The sequence below is a fragment of the Streptopelia decaocto genome, assembly GCF_964273445.1.
Source record: "Streptopelia decaocto genome assembly, chromosome: 2".
Lineage (NCBI taxonomy): Eukaryota > Metazoa > Chordata > Aves > Columbiformes > Columbidae > Streptopelia > Streptopelia decaocto.
This window is the reverse complement of record NC_138655.1, coordinates 3,030,290-3,049,932: the sequence shown is the minus strand read 5'-3', so window position 1 is coordinate 3,049,932 and position 19,643 is coordinate 3,030,290. Positions and strand designations below refer to the sequence as shown.

The 19,643-nt window shown below is 43.9% G+C and overlaps 1 protein-coding gene across 1 annotated transcript in view; it reads left to right on the top strand.

Moving 5' to 3' along the window:
* ADGRB1 (adhesion G protein-coupled receptor B1) overlaps positions 1-19,643 on the top strand; it is a gene marked incomplete at both ends in the record, with an annotated part of 208,435 nt that overhangs the window by 30,021 nt on the left and 158,771 nt on the right. The window contains one exon of the mRNA XM_082044888.1: positions 17,780-17,938. Coding sequence (XP_081901014.1) covers positions 17,780-17,938 — 159 coding nt within the window. The remainder of the gene's footprint in view (positions 1-17,779; positions 17,939-19,643) is intronic.

Below are 19,643 nucleotides of genomic sequence, written 5' to 3'. Positions count from 1 at the left end.
AGGTCTTCCTCATATATAGCCTGACTCTCCCCTCTTGTGTCTTCACAGTTGTTTGTATCTTCCTGATATACACATGCCTGTATACAACTATTTATGTGCAAAAGCATCTTGGGAGGCTGTAGAGAGCTAGTTAAGGTCATAGGAAGCTAAAAGAGTCAGTTATTGATCATGTGCATCTCTGTTGTATGACCTGTTCACAGACAGTGGTTACCTCAGCCCACTCAGAGACATGCAGCGCCCTTGGAACTGCAGTCATTCTGCCCCAGCAGATCGATCACACACTGGTGTGGTCTCCACAATGACTGAAGGAAAGGAAGCATCCAAAACAGTCATTGTAAAAGCTTTGTATTTGCAGTCTGTCTCCAGGCCAGCCAGTATTCATAGCCACAGCTCAGTGTCCTACTGAGCTAATACATCCTGGCTTTCAGTTGGGCTTTTTGACTGGTAGGTGAGCCCAGCATGCCAAGGCAGTGCATCATGAGTCTGTGGAACCACTCGCTGCAGGACACCAACAGCACTGAAGAGTCTGTGGGTCCCGAAACCAATTCAACAGATTTATGGAGAAAAAAAAAATCCATTTATGGTGATTAAAAAATAAAGTCACCACCTCTGAGCAAAAGATACTACTGACAGCACAGCACATGTTCAGCATGTCCATAAATGTGTCCATCATTGGTCCAATTCAGGCTCATTTACCTACAGTTTTCTGTAGCAGAAAACTTAATCCTATCTGATAATTTGTATTGCTCCTTGTCACTTCCAGTGTGTGTCCCTGGTAGAGTTTTTGGTTATGCTGGAGTTTAAGTGTTAGATCAAACTGTTTTATTCTGGAAGGGTGTTGTTTTGTCTGATGTTTTTAATACTATGTGCAGTTGTTTATAGATGCAGGAGAAATAGTGAGAAAAGAGGCTGAGTTGTGGCATGGAGATGAATATTGGGATGCTTCTTTGAAAAAAATCCTGTCTCCAACACTGACTCAGGGCAGGAAAATCTATTGTGCTTGTTAACCCTGTTTGGCTCCTGTCTTATGCATGTCTCCCCAAAAGTGTAGTTATCTGCTCCTCAAAAGTGTAGTTATCTTAGGCACATCTAACTACATCAGGGATCTTCTTCTCAAAATGACTTGGTGTCTGGTCCTATCTGGGCTTATAATTTCTAGGCTTTCCCTGGAGACCGCTTGGCATCTTCCAAAAATCCTACTGTTTTGTTTTTGTTTTCTGTGAGATGTTTGAGGGTATTTTCCCACTTTGCTTTGCAGCCAGAATAGGTAAAAGGGGCTGTTTGTACCTGCAGGTAATTCTATGATATTGCTACAATACATCGCCGCCTTCTTTTCCAGTTTTGTCATATTCAGCAATCCAGAGGTCACTGCCCATCAGGGACAAAAAGTAGCAGACAGTCTCCTGATTTCTCTGGCTCTGCAAAGCTGGTAAACTGGTAGAAAGAAAGTTTCCTGGAAGTCAGAGCCTAATTCTCGAGACAATATAATGCCACAGTAAATATTGTTTGGACACCTAAAGATGCTTAAAGAACACTGAAAAAGGCAATAGAGAGAAAAGAGTAGAAGGAAAAAAAGAGAAAGATAACAAGGTAGTGTTTGAAAAGAGGGGAAATAGCTCTGGCCACCGGGATTATTCATTCTCATAGGAAACATAAAAGAGCTAAACAAGGAAAATGCCATGCAGAGATCACACATTGTTTTTAAGGACAAACCCCTAGACATGATCCCCAGTGGCTGAGCTGTAACCCAGCTCCCAATCAATCTCTCCTTTCTGAAATTTCACTAACCCACACTTAAGTGCAATAAGACTTTGCAGACTAATTGAAATTCTGAGCCAGAGTCAGGAGACATTTGCTTCAAGTAGTGTTTTAATTGTCTGCTCCCTAGGCTGGTAACAGAATATTTTGCTCCTTGCATTATTCAAGGAGACACAAGAGCTCAACCTTTCCCTTTAGGTTAGTGCCCCTCCTGTCTTGGGTTTATATTTTGTTCTTTATTTGGCCTCTGCTCACACATTACCTGCGTGCATCCTCGTGTGCCTGCTCAGCCGGGGATCAGAAAACCTCAACCATCCCATCTGTTTGGATGCAGCATTTTAATTCAACCTTTTATGTAGAAATAGGGGCCAGCTGGGAAGCATGGGGCTGAAAACAGACCCTGGTGCTTCTGTAGCCAAGAGTAATAATTTCTTTAGACATAAGGGGGACTTCTCCTTTCCATGCACAAGTAGACACTTTCCCTTAAAGCCTTCCATGTGCTATTTGCTGTAACCAAGAGATGACAGTCTGACAGAGAGACAAGGTAGACTCAAACTGTCCATAGCCTTCCCCTGTTTTCCCAAGAGTGCTGCACTGAAGCCATGTCTATAGAGTGTGAAGCCAAGTAGAAGTCACAGTAGCTCCCATAAAGTATTGGATGAGGCCAGGAATTGCCATGAAGAGGTAAAACGAGCCTTAATGAGCATCCTGATCTTCCCAATCCTGTTCCACTTTTGTTGATCTTGAGTATGGACCACCATTTCTCTGTGCTAGTCCTGGAGGCAGTTTGGAGGAACTGGGAGATCTGTTTCCCTGTGAGAACCTGCCTGTCCTCCCCAAGAGGTGCTAGAAGCCTAAAAGGGCCTAACAAGGACTCAGCTGTGCCATCATTTGTGGACCAGAACAAAGCAGAAGATCACAGAATCACAGAGTCATTCTGATTGGAAAAGACCCTCAAGATCAAGTTCAACCATAACCTAACTCTAGCACTAAACCAAGTCCCTAAGAATCTCATCTACACATCTTTTAAATACCTCGAGGGGTGGTGACTTCACCACTTCCTTGGGCAGCCTGTTCCACTGCTTCACAACTCTTTCCATAAAGAATTTTTTCCTAATATCCAATCTGATGCAACTTGAGGCCATTTCCTCTTGTCCTACTTCTCTGTCTTACCCGCTTATGTTGACAGGTACGATGCTTGTGCAATGAGGTGTCTTTGATTATGGGGACTTTCTGGCTGAAGTTTGGAACTGAGGGGTCTGATAGGGTCTGGGTTTCACCAGGCTCAGTAAAATGCACACAGGACTGTTTCCAGATAGAATCTGTGCCTACAGATTATAGTAAAAAAAGAGCAAAATTTGTCTTTCCTCTCCCGGTTTAAGCACCCTCCTATGTCATCATATTCCCCAACATGATCAGAGCCCCTCACTAGCTTAGGGAAAAGAGACAGAGGGAGGATGACTCTTGTGAGATCACACACCAGACTTCTAGAAGCTTTACCAGAAATTCTGAGTTACTAGGCTTATGATCTTGTGAGGAGTCTGGGCCCTACTCCTCCAAAGGGCATGGCTCTCTGCAGACCTCAGGTGTCCTGGTTTCAACCTGTTTTGCAAGGAACACCAGGACACCTTGTCCTGAAATGAGACTGCCAAATGAACAGTTGGATGTGGCTGTGAGTCAGCAGGCGAGACACCTATACAGAGCAAGTTCACCACCTGCCTGCAGCAGGCAGGGTTGTTCTTCCTCATTTTATTCAGTTTTAGCTTGTGGTTCATGCTCATTTTAACCACTTAGGGTTCTCTGCCATCTCTCAGTTCCCCATGTTATGTCATCTGGTCTCCTTCTACAATGAGAGAAATGGGTGTTCCCGGGATGAGATGCATCTCACTCTAAAACAAGATGTTAAAATAGCCTGCCATCTAAAAGTGCTTATTTCCCTCTTTTAATTATGAAGGGCTCAGATAGACACATTTGTACTGTAGACCTCTAAAACTGGCTGAGATGTGTCCACTCTGGCAATGTTTTGGAAGATTGCGTGTGGTCTTGCAGCAAACTCAGAATATAGTTCAGTATGCTTTGCTTTTGCTTCCCTTTAAATATTGCTCTGCAGGGAGAAGTGGGTCTCTTGAGGGTAGAAAATCATATTTTACATGTAATTGATCTGAAGTTCCCTAGAGCTCCGTTCACCCATCAATGCCCAAAAGGTCCTGTCCTCCTGGCTGCAGAGATGCAAGCATGACTTATGCCTGTTATTAATGAGTTTTAGATTCAGTCTTCCTAATAAGTTGAACTCACAGTCTTTTTTCCTTCAGTATTTTTGGTGAAGGTTCACCTATTTATCTCTTCCATTCACACACATTCCTGCGCTCCCTTTTGTCAAGGATTGTGAAGGAAGAGGGTGAGGGTAAAGGAGAATGAGGGTTGATAACAATGTTGAATTTAACACACCTGGACAGATTCTTTTGGAGGGTGAAGTTCCTTTCTTCCATCTTTCCTCCGAATCTAGTTTTACTGGCATCATTTGTTATACTTAGCTCCCACCTTGAAATACACACATATGCTGTCATGTCTCACCCTGCACACCAGCAGACACATCAGCTGGTGTCGTTTCCAGACTTGGACCTTTTATTTTTGATGTCTAAAGTTAGACCACTTGAATACCCCTCACTGCAAGTTTATTGCTGCTTTGGTGGCAATAGATGGACCTTTACTCACATTCAGGCTGCTTCAGCCCAGGGACACATTATGGGAAGCACAAGGAAGACTATGTTGTGAAGTCATGGAGATACACAGATACTTACTGTCTACCAGGACACAGTGGGCTTGAACAGAAAATTTCAGGTCTAGGTGTGCAGGGTTGAGATATTTGTTTTGGTGACAACTTCCACAGCTGGGAAGTACTGATGCTAACCCTCATGCTTAGGTACTCACAAAATATATCTCACAGATGTGTTGTGGTCTGTAAAGTCCATGGGATTGTGTTAGATCTACACTTTGTCTTACTAAACATCTTGACCAGTAGATGTTGCTATTGGCTCACAATGATGTGCTCAAAAAACATGTATCCAACCTGAGACATTTGGCAACCCTCTGAAACCACATAGTGCAAATCCATCCTTCATCCAGCATTCTGCTTTGGCCATTACAGACCAACTCAGAGGACCAGAGAGAAAAATAAAATACAACACAACTCCTCAGGCAGCAGTCACTTGTAATTAGTAGATATAATTATTAGCTGTTGTTTGCTTTGTGCTAAGTGAGAATTACTGAACAAGACGTCAATATTTCTAGCAGAGATGCTGGATTGTACTTATCAGAAAGGTGAGTACTCATCAGAACTGATAAGAGAGGCTAGAGTCAAGCAGACATTGGTCTGGGGGCTGTGGGGGCTCACCTGGAGTGGAACACCATGATCTTTTTGTGACACGTGGAACAGGTATCATGTATGTCTGATGGCTTAAGATACAAGTCATAGAGAGCAGAGTGGAGACCAAGGCTGAACTCCGGGGACTGTATTCATGTGATTATCCAGATGGGATTTAATAATGTTTTTGGTTTCATGGAGTGTCAGAGGAAAATGAATTGCTTGATGTATTGGCTCTCCATCCTGAATAGTCCTGGCAATCAAGGATAACCCAGCCACCCCTGACTCCTCTGAGCACCAATGGCAACAGAACAAAAAAAGGAAATGCAAAGAAGATTTCCTCTGTGAGTCTCCATACTCGGTTCTCATATGGGTTCATTTCCACACAATTTTCAGGATTGTGCTGGGAGAAAAATAACATCCTTGGTCTGTTCTGGATCCACCTATTTGTGCAGGCAATCTTACAGCTCAGGGATGTTTATCTGCATTTTCTCATGGAAAAAATAGCTGATGCACATGATGATTAACATTTAAGTACAGTCAATAATGTATGAAGTAGTCTGAATCTCTGTATATCTGTTAATATACCCACTCTTCCTTCTCTGTGCATATTCACTTCTCTCACTCTGCAATACCAATTGTAACAGTATTTAGGCACTGCCTCATGCAAGCTCTTAGGATCAAGGACTGCTTGTGACTGTTTTGCTTGTAAAGTGCCAATCCCAGGACAGCTCTCATGTTACTCAAGGTCTCTTAACACTGCTGGAATATAAATGACAAATACAAATGACAGAAAAAATAATTTACAAATGCCTGGGTAAATGCTGAGTCTTTGTGCCAACTCCTCATTATCTGTACTGATATAATCTCTCAAAACTGTGCCTTTCTTTTCTTAAGCAAGACCTCAGACCAAGGGAATTTCATGTCAGATTTGTCTGCAGGAAAGAGTGGTTTTAAACAGGATAGACCTTGATCTCTGTTGGCTGAAGATCATGGGTATCAGGGTCTGGCACAGCAGACTCAGGGTTAGAAAATGCTCATAAAAATGCATCTGATGTTCATTAGGGAAAAGTCTTTATTTTAGCAGTCATAACAGGAGAAATCAGAGTGACACCTCACCTGTAGCAAGGTAACTTGGCTACCCAGGCCATTCTGCATCAAGCCACTATGAAGAACAAGATCTCTACTCCTGTTTTGTTTTTTAAGATAAAAGCACAGGATGAGACCACAACTTTGCTGCCTGCAGGACCAGATGGAGTTACATTTCCTTGTGTTACCCTGGGACTTTTAAGGGACATAACAGGCATGTGTGAGTAATCCTTCTCACCATTTATAGAAAAGGTGATGACTTTGGGAACAGTTGTCTATGAATCAGGCCAAGAATTGCTTTAATCTTTATAATCCAGCTTCTCTAAGGGATCTGTGAGTGAACTGCTGTGCCTGCAGTCTCTTTTATAGTGCTACAACTTGAGATTGACAGCAACAATGCTAATGACTCATGTACCCACCACACCTTAGCATCAAGGTCAAAAGATCAATATTAACCTCTTAATTATCATGTTGATCAAGACTGATGATATTGATTTCTTAACCCTGATGCTCAGGCATGCTGGATACCATGTGGTCATTATCCCGGATGCAGAACTGCTGTTGCTGGCTCCTTAAACTGCCATGAAGCAATTTAGCTATAGCTTTTTGTGGTGGTCCCAGTTGCCTGTTGGATGCACTGATGAAACCATTGTCACTGACCACAGGTGTTTGCTATATAATGAATCCCCTTCATTCATCTGCAGCCAGGATTCCCAAGGACGATCTGCTCATACTCAGATTCATGGTTCCTACCTTAAACACTGTCAGATTCAAAGAAACATGTTCCTCCATTTCCAAAATGCTCAAATTAATTTGAGCATCCAATAATGCTCAATTGATGGTAATACCGACTGTTCAGCATCAAATAAATCAGACACCCTGCAAAGACCAGGCAGTGAAAGTCTTCATGACCAACTTCAAGGTTTATGATACCAAGGATTTGATCACCTACTGGTTGGTCTACTGTAGTTGGTATATCAGAGGAGAGATACTTTTTGTGGAAAATTACTGGCAATGGGATATGAGGCTTTTCAGAGGCTCATATCATACCTTGCACGACCTTCAGAGACCTGTGTGAAGGTCAAAACTTGTATTTCTTTCCAGTTCATGATTGCATACAGGGAAAGATTTGGCCCCGTATGCTGCACAGTGCCTCTAAATTGTGTGCACATCCTTTGTTACTGCTAATATTTGCCAATCATGTACAAACTCAGGGCAAACTCTGCCTACGCCAAGACTGCATCCAGTAGAAAATTCAGGGTTTTAACTTAAGCTGATCTTTTGCATCCTACGGAACATGAAAACCTTTAAAGATTTCCTTTTTTTTAAACACCTTAGGGAACAGAGGTCCAGGAGGAAAATCCCTTCTCAACACAGTGGGGTTTATTGTGGAAAGCTCCCTCCCCTTCTCATTATGGTCCAATCAAAGACCCCAAATTCCTGAAAAAGAGAAAGATGCTGCATCTCTCTGCCTGTTTTGAAGTTCTGGTTTGCTCACCTGGGAGCTTAGGGTCTGGCAGAGGAAAGTAAAAGACAGATTTGTTCCTCATCTTCATGACCTGTCCTGGTGCAGTAACCCCATCACTTACCCTGAACACCTCAACTGCAGATATATCTCTACATTATTTCCTTCTGTCATTGTCAAGGCTGAGACTGGATTCTACCATGCCCAAACTAGTGCCAGGCGTTAATCCATAATGTCACTGCTGCTCCCAGTGGGAGTGGTCAGCCCAATAAAGGATCTCAGATGCTCACTGGTACAATGCAATTTCTGTTCCCAAACAATCCAGTTGAGACAGCATCTCTCCCAAGGGCTGTTTTAGCTGGTTTTGGACACTGCTGGGCATTTTTTCTCAGCAAAGTGATCTCCTGAGCTTCCTGGGCATGCATCTTTATTGACCCCCAACTTTGGTTCCCAGATAAGCTCCTCTCTGCTCTACATTCTAACCCATTAGACACACACCAGCATTTAACTCCCCTGGATATTTTCACTCACCTTGTCCAAGTGGTACACGACCTGACCATTCTCTCTGTCCCCATCTTCATGAGGGGACTTATCAAGAGACAAAGACAAACTACACACAGAGACAAGCCTAAAGCCTGCTCCCTTCTGCAATGAAAAACACATGTCAGAGGACGAGCGGGTAAAGGCAACCTCTGCTCAGCAAGGCAGCCAGGATTAGCATCTTCCCACTGCAGGATGAGTGTAACCGACAGCTCTGTGAAGGAGAGGACACCGAAGGGAGAAATGCCTGCTGACAACTTGCTTGTTCGCCAGCCTTCCTCAGAGGTGTGCACACACACCGAGCGCTTTCATGTGGTTTTCAACCGCCTTCATTCCCCTTCCGGGCAAAATCCTTGTTACTGACATTTCCGTGTGAAGAGGGTTTGGCTGTGCATATCAAAACGTCATTAAATATTTGGTTTAATAACTGCCAAGGCGGCTGCCTCAGCATTGCACTGGAGTTCGCGTTTCTGGCTCTGTCTCGGGAGCAGTTAGTGGAGCCAGGAGTGCTGTGAGCCACGAATAGTGTCTGCAGAGCGACATCTCCTTGGCAAAACTGCTCTGAAAAGGGGGACACTTGGCTCCTGGGTTGTCCTCCTGGCTGATTTACTTTATATCCTCCTGTAATATGCTTACCTTAAGAAAATTTAACTCCTGTCTGTGCTGTACAGCAGATGTCCTGTGATACTGCAGGCAAGCCTTTTAGCTTTTCAGCCCCTCTCTGATACGTCTTGCAGAGGCAATAGTAGCAAAGAGAAATATGTCGTAGCTCATGGAGGGTTGAGAAATTGTGGTCTTGGGGACCATAGAAATCCTTGAGCTGGAAATGCTGCTCAGGAAACAAGTTGAAATTACATGTGGCTTGCAAAGCTCTGGCTGTTACAACATGCCACTGCATTTATGTGATTATGTAATGCTCTGCAAGTGCTATATACCTTTTATAAAAGGCGAAAACAGCTTTGGTGGAACCAAGACCCCTCAAACCAGGCCAAATGGAACATGAAAGGAAATTTTACAAATGCCCTTGTTTCATTTCCTTTTTAAAGGAGCTTTTATGGAAATAGATAGTGACACTCATATCAGGAGATGGTTCAGTCAACTTGGGTTGCACAGCTAGATTTTAATGTGTTCATATATTTCTCACCATACAGAGGCACGCATGTGTCTATGCTAATATGTCCCCCCTGTGCTTTGCACTGGGGTCTGCAATAACTTGAAGAAGCAAATATTGTGTGAACTCAGCTCTGATGTGATTTATACAGTATCAGAGAGGTTCAGGGCGGGAAAGCATTTCATTCCTCCCCGGGGGTGCATGCTGAATTTTTCTTCACAAGTCTGTTCTCTGATATTTTGCCTGCTCTGCTTTGAAATAAGTTAAGTGATTAGGCCTCTACGGCTTTCTTAGTGGAAGACATTTCCACAATCTTATTTGATCTCCTGCTCCAGACTAAACATTCCCTTTCTCATTTCCCTGCCCAACTCCTCCACTACTTCCACATAAATAATCTCTCTTTATCCCTAGTGTTTCATTTGCAGGAATTCATGTAATAAGCACAGCTTTATGCTGTGCTTCTTTGAAAGCTGAGCACTGTGGCCTCATTTCCATCCCCCTTAAGTGATCCTAAGAACAGGGGGAGACTGAAACTGGTCGTATAATGTTTGACCAAATTGGGCCTCATTATCTTCATTTGCAGGGATTTGTGAATGTTATGGAAATCAATGACAGCTTTGGCCACTCAGCAGCTTTGAAAACCACATCACTTCTTTGGGTATCCAGAAATGAGGAATCTGAGCAGCTTTTAGATTTGTGGTGGGGAACACTGGCTTGACCTTGAGCTGCATGTGCTCTGAGTACATCTCCATGACAGTGACAATGATTAAGGTAGGAAGAGGCCGAGCAACTGGAAAAGCACTTGAAACCATCTTGTTGACCATATCAGGTGTCTTTCAGCCGAATATCTTCTCATTAACCATGACCACCAAGGGAAAAGAGCAGAAGAAGACAAGCATATAGAATCTTTTCACCCTTCAGCATCTTGCAGCCCAGAGACTGGGGAAAAGCTGCTGTCTTTGCATCTAATAGTATTCGATGGGTTTCTCTTTCATACATTTCCCTAGTTACTTTTTGTACTTGTAGAAACTTCAGTACCTTTTGCATTCTGTGACAAGCATTGCACAGCTTGACAGTGCTCTGTCTGGAAATTATGTCCTTCACTGGTTTTGCACCTGCCTCCTGCTAGTTTCATTTGACACCCCTCAATTTGAATACTGGAAAAGAAAATGAACAGCCATTCCCTGGTTACCATGGCCTGGCCACTCATAAACCTTTATTGTGTCTTCATCTTTTCCTCATCCCCACCATCTCCTTTCCCGGGACAAGAGTCCTAATGTGTTGTTATGGTTGTTGTTAATATAAAATTTGTCAGATGTAAACACACACATCATAGAAAAGATTATTCTGGCTGTGCAAATCAATGTCCATGTCTTGGATTTCCCTTATCCTACTCACTTGCTACTTTAGCTTGAAGTTTGCTAGTATGGATGCATGCATCAGCCTTGATCTCTTCCTTTCTGCTCCACCCCTGAGCATCCCGAAGAAAGTTTTATCCACTCCACACTTTCATCCCCAAATTCCCTTTACTTTATAGGACAAAACGTCCTATAGCTCTTTAGAAAAGGGTTTTCATGGCATTATGAAGACTGTCTTTCATGATGACTCACAATAATCGGTTTCATTTGCTGAATCTCTTTCCTTAGAAATTACTCCTTGTGCGTGGTCCATTTTCACTGAACATATTTCCAAGGTACCTCTGTCTATCATGTTTCTTTGATCACCTCTGGGTCTTTGTTTTTAATTGAATTTGTCATTAGCCAGATAACCTCATGATACACAGTGTGGATGTTGGGCAGGAAGGCCTACTTACCCCCACCCTTTTTGGTTTTGGTTTGGTTTGGTTTTTTTTCTCATTCCGTCAATAATGGAGGTGTCAAGTTCATAGGTCATTCATCAAAAGCTTTGGTATCTGAAAGAGGAAGGAGCTGGAATGAATGATTTTGCTTTTTAGGGAACTTGGGGGGTCAGTTTTGCTATTACTGAGCATAATATGCAAAACAGCAAGGTGCTACATGGGATTTATTTTTGAAAGGACAGAGAATGAACCACTGGAGCAACTCACTTGTGTTGCCAGAGGCTTTCATCACAAGGGGCAGGAGGAGGGAACATCTTCCAGAAAGACTTTTTTTCCTTTCTTCCACAGAAGTAGCAAAGTGAATGCGTGGCTCTCCAGGGAAAGATCACTGTTTTGTGTAATAGAGGGCTGTCTTCAGAATTATCCCTTCTGGACTTGTTCTTTCCCAGCACAGTAAGAAAGGAGAGTGATAAAACCCAGTGGAGCAACTCTCTCTCTTTCCCCATTGTATAACATATTTAACTTTCAGATGGTATAAAACAATCTTAATCTCCTTTCACCATCCTTCCCCTTATTTGCATAAGAAATAATATTTTTTATTTTTATTCATTTGCAAACCACTGCATATTCTCAGGCCTTCAGATACTGTGATATAAGGTCCACTACACATCCTTCCAGAGGTAGCACACAGAACTGTGGTAGCTTTATTTAGTCTTGGCATGTTTTTCAGACACAAGGTGTCCTGGCCTGATAAGTCCGAGAGAGCTCTACAAGAAGTATCTGCAGCTGGGGTCAGTGGGAGGCTAAATAAAAAAAAAAAAAAATCAAAACACAAAATCAGAGATGGATGTAGTGTGTCAGCAAAGACCATTTTGCTGTGATCTATTGATTGTTTTGTGTTGATTCCTTAGTTTTTTGCTGTTGTCACTGCCATCTAATTTAAGGCATTGCAGTTAAATTAGAAGGCATGATTGACTGACTGGCATCTGAGACACATCACAGCTGTCAGCTGCAAAGATAAACTCTGGATCAGGATGCAAATCTTCCCAAAGATCAAGGGTGTTTGGACGAGGCGTCTAAATGGAGCTCTCTCAGTTAATTTGTACTAGGAAAGACCTATTCTATTGGCTTCTCTGCTTAAGATTCTGAACAAGAAATACTAAATATGAACTTGCCAGCTGATTCTGACCACCTTGAAATTTTCTTCATTTAACTGTGGAGAATTAGAATGCACTGGATCAGCCTAGCGTGAAAAGTAATATGTTTTAGTACGTGATCATGTTAAGAACTGACTGAAGAGAATCAGAAAGCCCTTTAGAAACTGGATTAAAGGCCCCCCTGAATGACAGTTCCTGTGGCACTCAAAACGGTCCCATGAGCAGCAGCCTCATGTGCATCAGCCACCTTCACAAAACTCATGCTAGGAGATAGGACTGTTCTCAAAAAAATAAAAAATACAAGACAAACCTTGCTATATGATTGAGGTGGTAGGTGTTGGTTGTGATGGAGACCTCTGGAGATGGAGACGTGAGCCACAGCTACTCCAGTTAAAGGGGAAAAAGAGAAAAGTGAGAAAGGTCTTCAGTTCTGCAAGGCTGTAGCAGAGCAAAACTTTGCTAAGTGGGAGCAGGTTGGGTGTGTGACCTTCACAGAAGTCAGTGCCTTTGAAAAGCAAAATCCTTAGTAAAGCAGTTGCAGCAGACTCATTATTTCTGAATTAAGGACAGATGGCAACTCAACCTGCATTGATCAGTGGGCTGCGGCAGTTTGTTGAGAGCTGATGAAACAGGACTCCAGGGGCAAAAGGCAATGTCTGCAAAGGGTCCCATTAACTTTGGTGGGATTCCATCTTGTATTTTGCATGAGTTACTCACTTCTTGGAATCAGTGAGGTCTCCTTCAACCCCATGCTTGAAATGTAAAAAGGGGCAGAACAGGGAATTATGTGGCAGACAGGTGAGAATTTGCACCAGTACAGGTTAGTGGTGGACCTGATGGAAAACAGCATTGTGAAGAGGAACCTGGAAGTGCTGGTTGGCAACAGGTCCATGTGCCCTTGTGTCCAAGAAGGCAAATGGTACCTGGGGTGTGTTAAGAAAAGCTTGACAACTCTGCCTTGGTGAGGCTGCATTTGGAGTACTGAGTCCAGTTCTGGGCTCCCCAGTTTAAGAAGGACAAGGAATTACTGGAGGGAGTCCAGCAAAGCTACAAAGAGAATTAGGAGTCTTGAACATCTTTCTAATGAGGAGAGACTGAGAGAGCTAGGTCTGTTCAGCCTAGAGAAGGCTGAGAGGGGAACTTATCAATGTTGATAAGTATCTCCAGGATGGGTATCAAGAGGATGGAGTGGTGCTCAATGGTGGGATGAGAGGCAACAGGTGCAGACTGAAGCATTGGAGGTTCCACCTAATCACAGGGAGAAACTTCTTTCCTTTGAGGTGCCAGAGCCTGGAATAGGCTGCCCAGAGAGGTTGTGGAGTCTCCTTCTCTGGAGACATTCAGGACCCACCTGGACACATTCCTGTGCGATCTGCTCTGGGTGACACTGCTTTAGCAGGTGGGTTGGACTAGGTGATCTTCAGAGGTCTTTTCCAACCCCAACCATTCTGTGATTCTGTGATTTCTTGTAAGATGTGGAGTCCATGAGTGCTATTGCAACTCAACAAGTCACTCCGGCTCAATTCAGTTATGGGACATGTATGCATTCACTGCAGTGACAAAATCTCACTCATGTCTCTTCTGCAACATCTGCATTGGGCTAAAAGCATCTGTGTCTTGCCACAGCTCAGTTGCTCCATGGCCATGGCAGCTCCTTCACTTGTCACCCAGCCATCTGTTTCTACCAGCCACATGCTTTCAAGTCCTGGGCAGAAGAGCAAAGTGTTTTACTCGTGGCACAGTATTTTTGTCCCTCCTCAAAGTCTGGATGGGTATAACTTCATATAATAGGCCTTTAACCGCTTGTTTACAGCACCACTAAAAAAGACAAATCACTTGAAATAGCAAATGACTAGACCCAGGAAAAGAAGGGAGATTTCAAAAGGTTTATCTGGCAGCCAATAAACAGGATAAATAACGTGCAGTATTTCATTTGTCAGGACCATGGGACAACCTGATGATAAAAAAGGACTACTCCATAAACTGGGGAATACCTTTGTCTTGGCTATAAATGCCTGTGTTGATTTAATAAGTGTTCTGGTACTTCTACTCTAGCTTCTCTTTAGTACACACAAATGGGATGGAAACTGAGGACTAAGGAGAGGAAGGAAGTTATCTGTGCTCAGCTCCATAAAAAGATTTCATTCAATTTAAGGGCTTGAGATCATGATGTTTTTTATCTTATTTTGACTTGTTCTCCCATTGCTGCTGACAAGCAGAGTAAGAAGTCAAAAACTGGAACCTACACTATCCCCCACTCTTTCTTGTAATGAGACAAGGCAGCATCTATTATTTCTATTTATTTTGAGGGGTGTAATGTCTCATGATAAGTTACATCCTGAAATGCAGACCTGTTTGAATAACCCATCATCAAACTGGAGACATCGTGACAGGCAATCAGTTTGGCTAACAAGTCTGTATTTTACCTACAAACACAATATAAAATGAGCTTTTCAGGCACTGGAGCAATTATGCATTTTGACTCAAAAAGCATCGCAAGCAAGTTAAATCACAAGCCTAGCCAAGGTTTGTGTGGAGCTGCTTTTCCCTTCCCCAGCCACACTCCTAATTTGCAAGGTAGTGAGAGTAAAGAAAGACATCCTCAAAAGGGCAAGCAAGGAGTTGATTAGTTCCTAAATGTGTCTGGTTACAGATATCCTATTGATCAGCTGAAGCAAAGTATCAGGATACTTGCCATTATGCCAATGGCCTCTGTCACAACTGAAACACAATCTGTCTCCCATCAGGAAAGAGGAGAGACAAGCCTGTTTCCCTGTGCTGTTCAGAAAAGGAACCAGCAGAGAATGTGACTTTCAAGCAAAGGAGAGTCTTCCTCAAGGTCAAATATATATTGTGTGCCAATAACAACTCCATCCTCCACACTGCTGCCAGGATCTCTGAGCATCTTCACTAGCCTGTGTTTCCATCCTGCTCTGTTTTCCCATGTTATCCCCATTACTGAGTATCTAAGCAACTTCCACTACATTCAGCAGAGGGAATGATGTTGAGCATGTGTTTATTCTCAGACTGTCTTGGGAGAAAAAATTAGATACAGCTAGGTTGGTGATAGTAGACTATCCCTGTTTTGGGAGTAGAAACAGAACTTCACAGTGTTATGCTATGGAGGCAAATGAGTATCTGCAACGGGGTGCTGGTAATGTGCCCATATTGTGATCTGACACCTAACTGGGCTGTTGAGGACCCTCATTTTTCCAGAAAGGTCTGGTTTCCTACCTGGGGTATGTAGATGGAGCAGCAGAGTCCACAGCTCAGGGGACAACCATACTCTCTGTTGTCTCATAAACAGCAATACAGGGAGGCTGAGTCAGCTGAAATGGATCATTTGCATCTCTAAATCTCTGACTATTGGTGAGAAAAAGATATTTATTTGATTTTTATTTTAAAAAGCAGCATTTGCCTTTCTCCCAATGTTTCATCTATTCGAAAAACTACATCTTCAGCTCATTATCTTTATCTCTGCCTGTGCATGGTACTTAGCTAAATTTCTTGGACCTGAAATGTCTCCAAGGGTGGCTTTGGGTAATGAGAGAATGCACAGCAGGAAAAGCAGCCATCTGAGTGTGGCCACCTCTGGGATGAAGCACCACCTCTGCTTCTCCTTGTGAGCTGGGCAAATGATGGATCAGAAGCAGTCACCAGCTGTTAGAAACAGAGGCCTATTACAGAGCAGATTTTAGCTTGCTTCATATGGTCAATGAGGAGAAAACTGACCACTGAGAGATGTGACAGCTTATCCATCACTTGAAGGGCCTGGATGGTGCCCTGCTGTCTTTTTACAACACAAATCCCAGCCTTCCTGGGCTCCCTGTGGGTGCTCTGCTGCAATGCTTTGGACTGTGAGAGGAAAGCCAGATTAAGATGGTCTTCACGGTCTATCCTGTCAAAAGCATTTATGGTCTTTCCACCAGGGCCAGTTGCTCTTGGCAGCAAGCTAGAAAGATTCAGGGTGGAGAAGGCTGCAGAGACTCAGCATTTGCCTTCTGCAAGTGGCAAGATCATTCCTACAGCAAGGGGCTTGCTGGCTCCATCAGCTTGCAGGGCTGTATCTGGTACAAGGAGGAAAGCTGCACGTTGCTGGCACCAACTCTGAACATAGAATCACAGAATCATAGAATCATAGAATCATAGAATAGTTTGGGTTGGAAGGGACCTTCAAAGTTCATCTTGTCTGATCCTTGCCATGAACAGAGACATCTTCACCCAGATCAGGTTGCTCAGAGCCCCATCCAGCCTGGCTTGGGATGTCTCCAGGGATAGGGCATCCACCACCTCTCTGGGCAAGCTGGGCCAGTGTTTCACCACACTCAGTTAAAAGAACTTCTTCCTCATGTCTGGCCTGAATCTTCCCTTCTTTGGTTTAAAACCATCACCCCTTGTCCTATCACAACAGGCCCTACTAAAAAGTCTGTACCCATCTTTCTTATAAGCCCCCTTTAAGTACTGAAATGACACAATAAGGTCTCCCCAAAGCCTTCTCTTCTCCAGGTTGAACACCCCAAGTCTCTCGGCCTGTCTTCCCAGCAGAGCTGTTCCAGCCTCAGATCATTTCTGTGGCTCCTCTGGCCCCTCTCCAACAGGTCCATGTCTGTCCTGTGCTGAGGATCCCAGAGCTGGACCAGCACTGCAGGCGGGTCTCACCAGAGCAGAGAAGAGGGGCAGAATCACTTCCTTGACCTGCTGCCTATGCTCTTTTTGATGTAGCCCAAGAACTGATTTACCTTCCGGGCTGCAAGTGTACATTACCAGTTCATGTCCCATCATTCATCCCTCAGTACCTCCATGGTGAAGGGAAGCCAAAAAAGCACTTTCACCTTATGGTGCTCGCAGATTGCTCCCTGTGGTTACTGCAAAGGTGCTGGAGGGTAATATCATTCCCCCACCAGTGTTGTCCTTGAGAGCAGTGCCTCAGTGTTGGTGATGGTATCTGCAGTGTGGGGAAAAGGAGTGTCTTTTTCAGGGGAGGCAGTGGATGGCAGGACCCCTATCCCTTCCCAGCTCACTTGTTCTATCTGTAGACAGACACATGCATTGCATGGGGAAAGAAGGAGGAGAGATAACCTCATTGATGCTAGACATGTATCTTGAAGTGGTTTTTGCAAGTGTCTTCTGGGGTTAGGAGCCAACAGACACGAAAATGGGAAAAGGTTCTTCTCAGAGGAGGGGACCACTTTGCCACAGCAAGCACAGAAAGAGCTGGACTAATTAGTAATGGGACAGGGTTTCCAGCAAGGCGAAGTCCCTGTTTAGACATAGGGAAGAGTTGAAGAGAAGTCGATGAAAGGGCGATGTTTCTTCCTTCCTCTCCTACCTTTTGACTTTCTAGGCTACACTGTGCTGTCCTACTACATTAAAAGATTTCTCAGTTTTGGAGCTGGGCAGTGGGTACATTGCAGGGTCTACTGGGCCAGTGTTGTGTTGGCTTCCTGGGTGCTGGGCTCTCACTGAAGCTGATGGGGCTTTTTTGGATTTTGCCCAGGTGGTTGGAACCCATGGTCGGCTTGGGGCGACTGCACCAAGGACTGCGGGGGAGGCCTGCAGACCCGCATGCGAACCTGCAAGCCCCTTCCCAATGAAGGTCTTGTCTGCGAGGGAGTCCTGGAGGAAGGACGGCTGTGCAATAGGAAGGCGTGCAATAGTAAGTAGAGGCATGTTCCCTTGTACGGGCACGAGTGTGTCACTCTTCTCAAAAGGAGCTTGGCCTCATCACCATAAATAATGAAGGATGCTCTAGAGGCACTGCGAAACTGCCAGGAGTTGTATCAGAGCAGTAAGCCCAGGGGAGCATGAGATTTCAGCTGTGCATGGCCCTGCCCTTCCTTGCCTGTCTCGTGGTCACGCATGCACATGCACACGTGCTGACACATGTCTTCTGACACACACACGCATGCAGATCCAGACCTTTACCCCAAAGAATAAGTGTTAATCTATCAGAATCTATAAGCGGGCTTACACCAAATATTTATATGCTGGTAATAGATTTGCCACTGATAGCAAAATATACATCCTTAAAGGCATTTCTTTGATATTTGGATCCTCTCTCCCAAATAAATAAATAAATGTGCAGCTAAGAGAGATGCTAATCTTTTGTCTTAGTCCACTTTCTGGGTCAAGAACAGTGTTGCTGTCCCTTTCTTTTACAAAATGAAGACTACAGGACTAAGATATAGAGAAAGATCTGGCCATTAGGGAGACAAAACATGGGGCCTGAGCAAGGCAAAGCCTTTAGTAGATGCTCTGCTCTCCTCCTGTAATGCAGCTTCTCTCCAGAGGTCAGGGGACAAATTATCAACCCCAGTCTGCAGGTAGATACCGATGGCTAGAGCTGGTGACCTGCAGCACTTCCATCCCCAGTGTTTCTTTTGCCCTAGCTGAGTGGAGAGGGAGGTGAAGAGGAAAAATCAACAGCAGAAAAAGCTCAGGCCAGCAAATGCAAGCAAATGATGATTATAATTGTTCCCTTCTTTTTATTTCTCATTCATAGTAGAGAATGTTTGAATAACTCCTCTGACTAGTCAAATAACTAGGGAAAGTTCAGCTGTCTTCAAAGGCAAGGAAGTATCTCCTGATAAAGGAGAAGTTCAAATAGAGGGACATAAATATATTCCTCTAATAAGGGCTAAAATGATTTCATGCATTTTTTACCACTTCTTTAAATTTAAATCATGTTGCAATTAGGCTTTTTTTTTTTTTTAATGAAACCTTCTAGTATATTGAATTTCATCTCTTTGACTCACAGTTGCTAATTTCACTCTGAGGTTTGCCCACACTAGGGAAATTTAATCTATGTCCCCCACACTTACTGGTGACTTTGGAGTCATAATGCAGCTGTGGCTTGAGACAACAAAGGCAAGAGTGCATCCACCCATGGGCAGAGATCTGGAAGCCGGACCTGAAAGAGGGTCCAGCTGTGGGATTTGAGGGCACCTGAATGGAAATGAAGGAAGAGCCACACTGGTCTTGGTGGATAACTCTGTGAAGGAGAAGAAGGTGGAGGTGGCATTGTGGGTGGCTAGAAGTGGCTCTGCCAGCATGGCCACACTTTAAACATGGAGACAAACATTACTATAGGCAAAAAACTCCTTAGAGTGCCCTCTTATGCTGGATTTGTCCCCAGAGTCTCTTTGCAGGACATCTGTCCCCATCCTTAACCCCTCATGGGACCTGTTTGGTTCCTTCACAACTCTCTTGAACTGAGGGGAGGTCCAGACTAGTCACAGTTTTCCAGGTCCAGCCTCACCGGCACTGGGCAAGGGACATAACATCTTCCCTTGATCTGCCCCAGAGGCAAAACTGCTTTTCTCCATGCTAGATCTCCTGAGGTAGCTGTGGCAAAGAGTGAT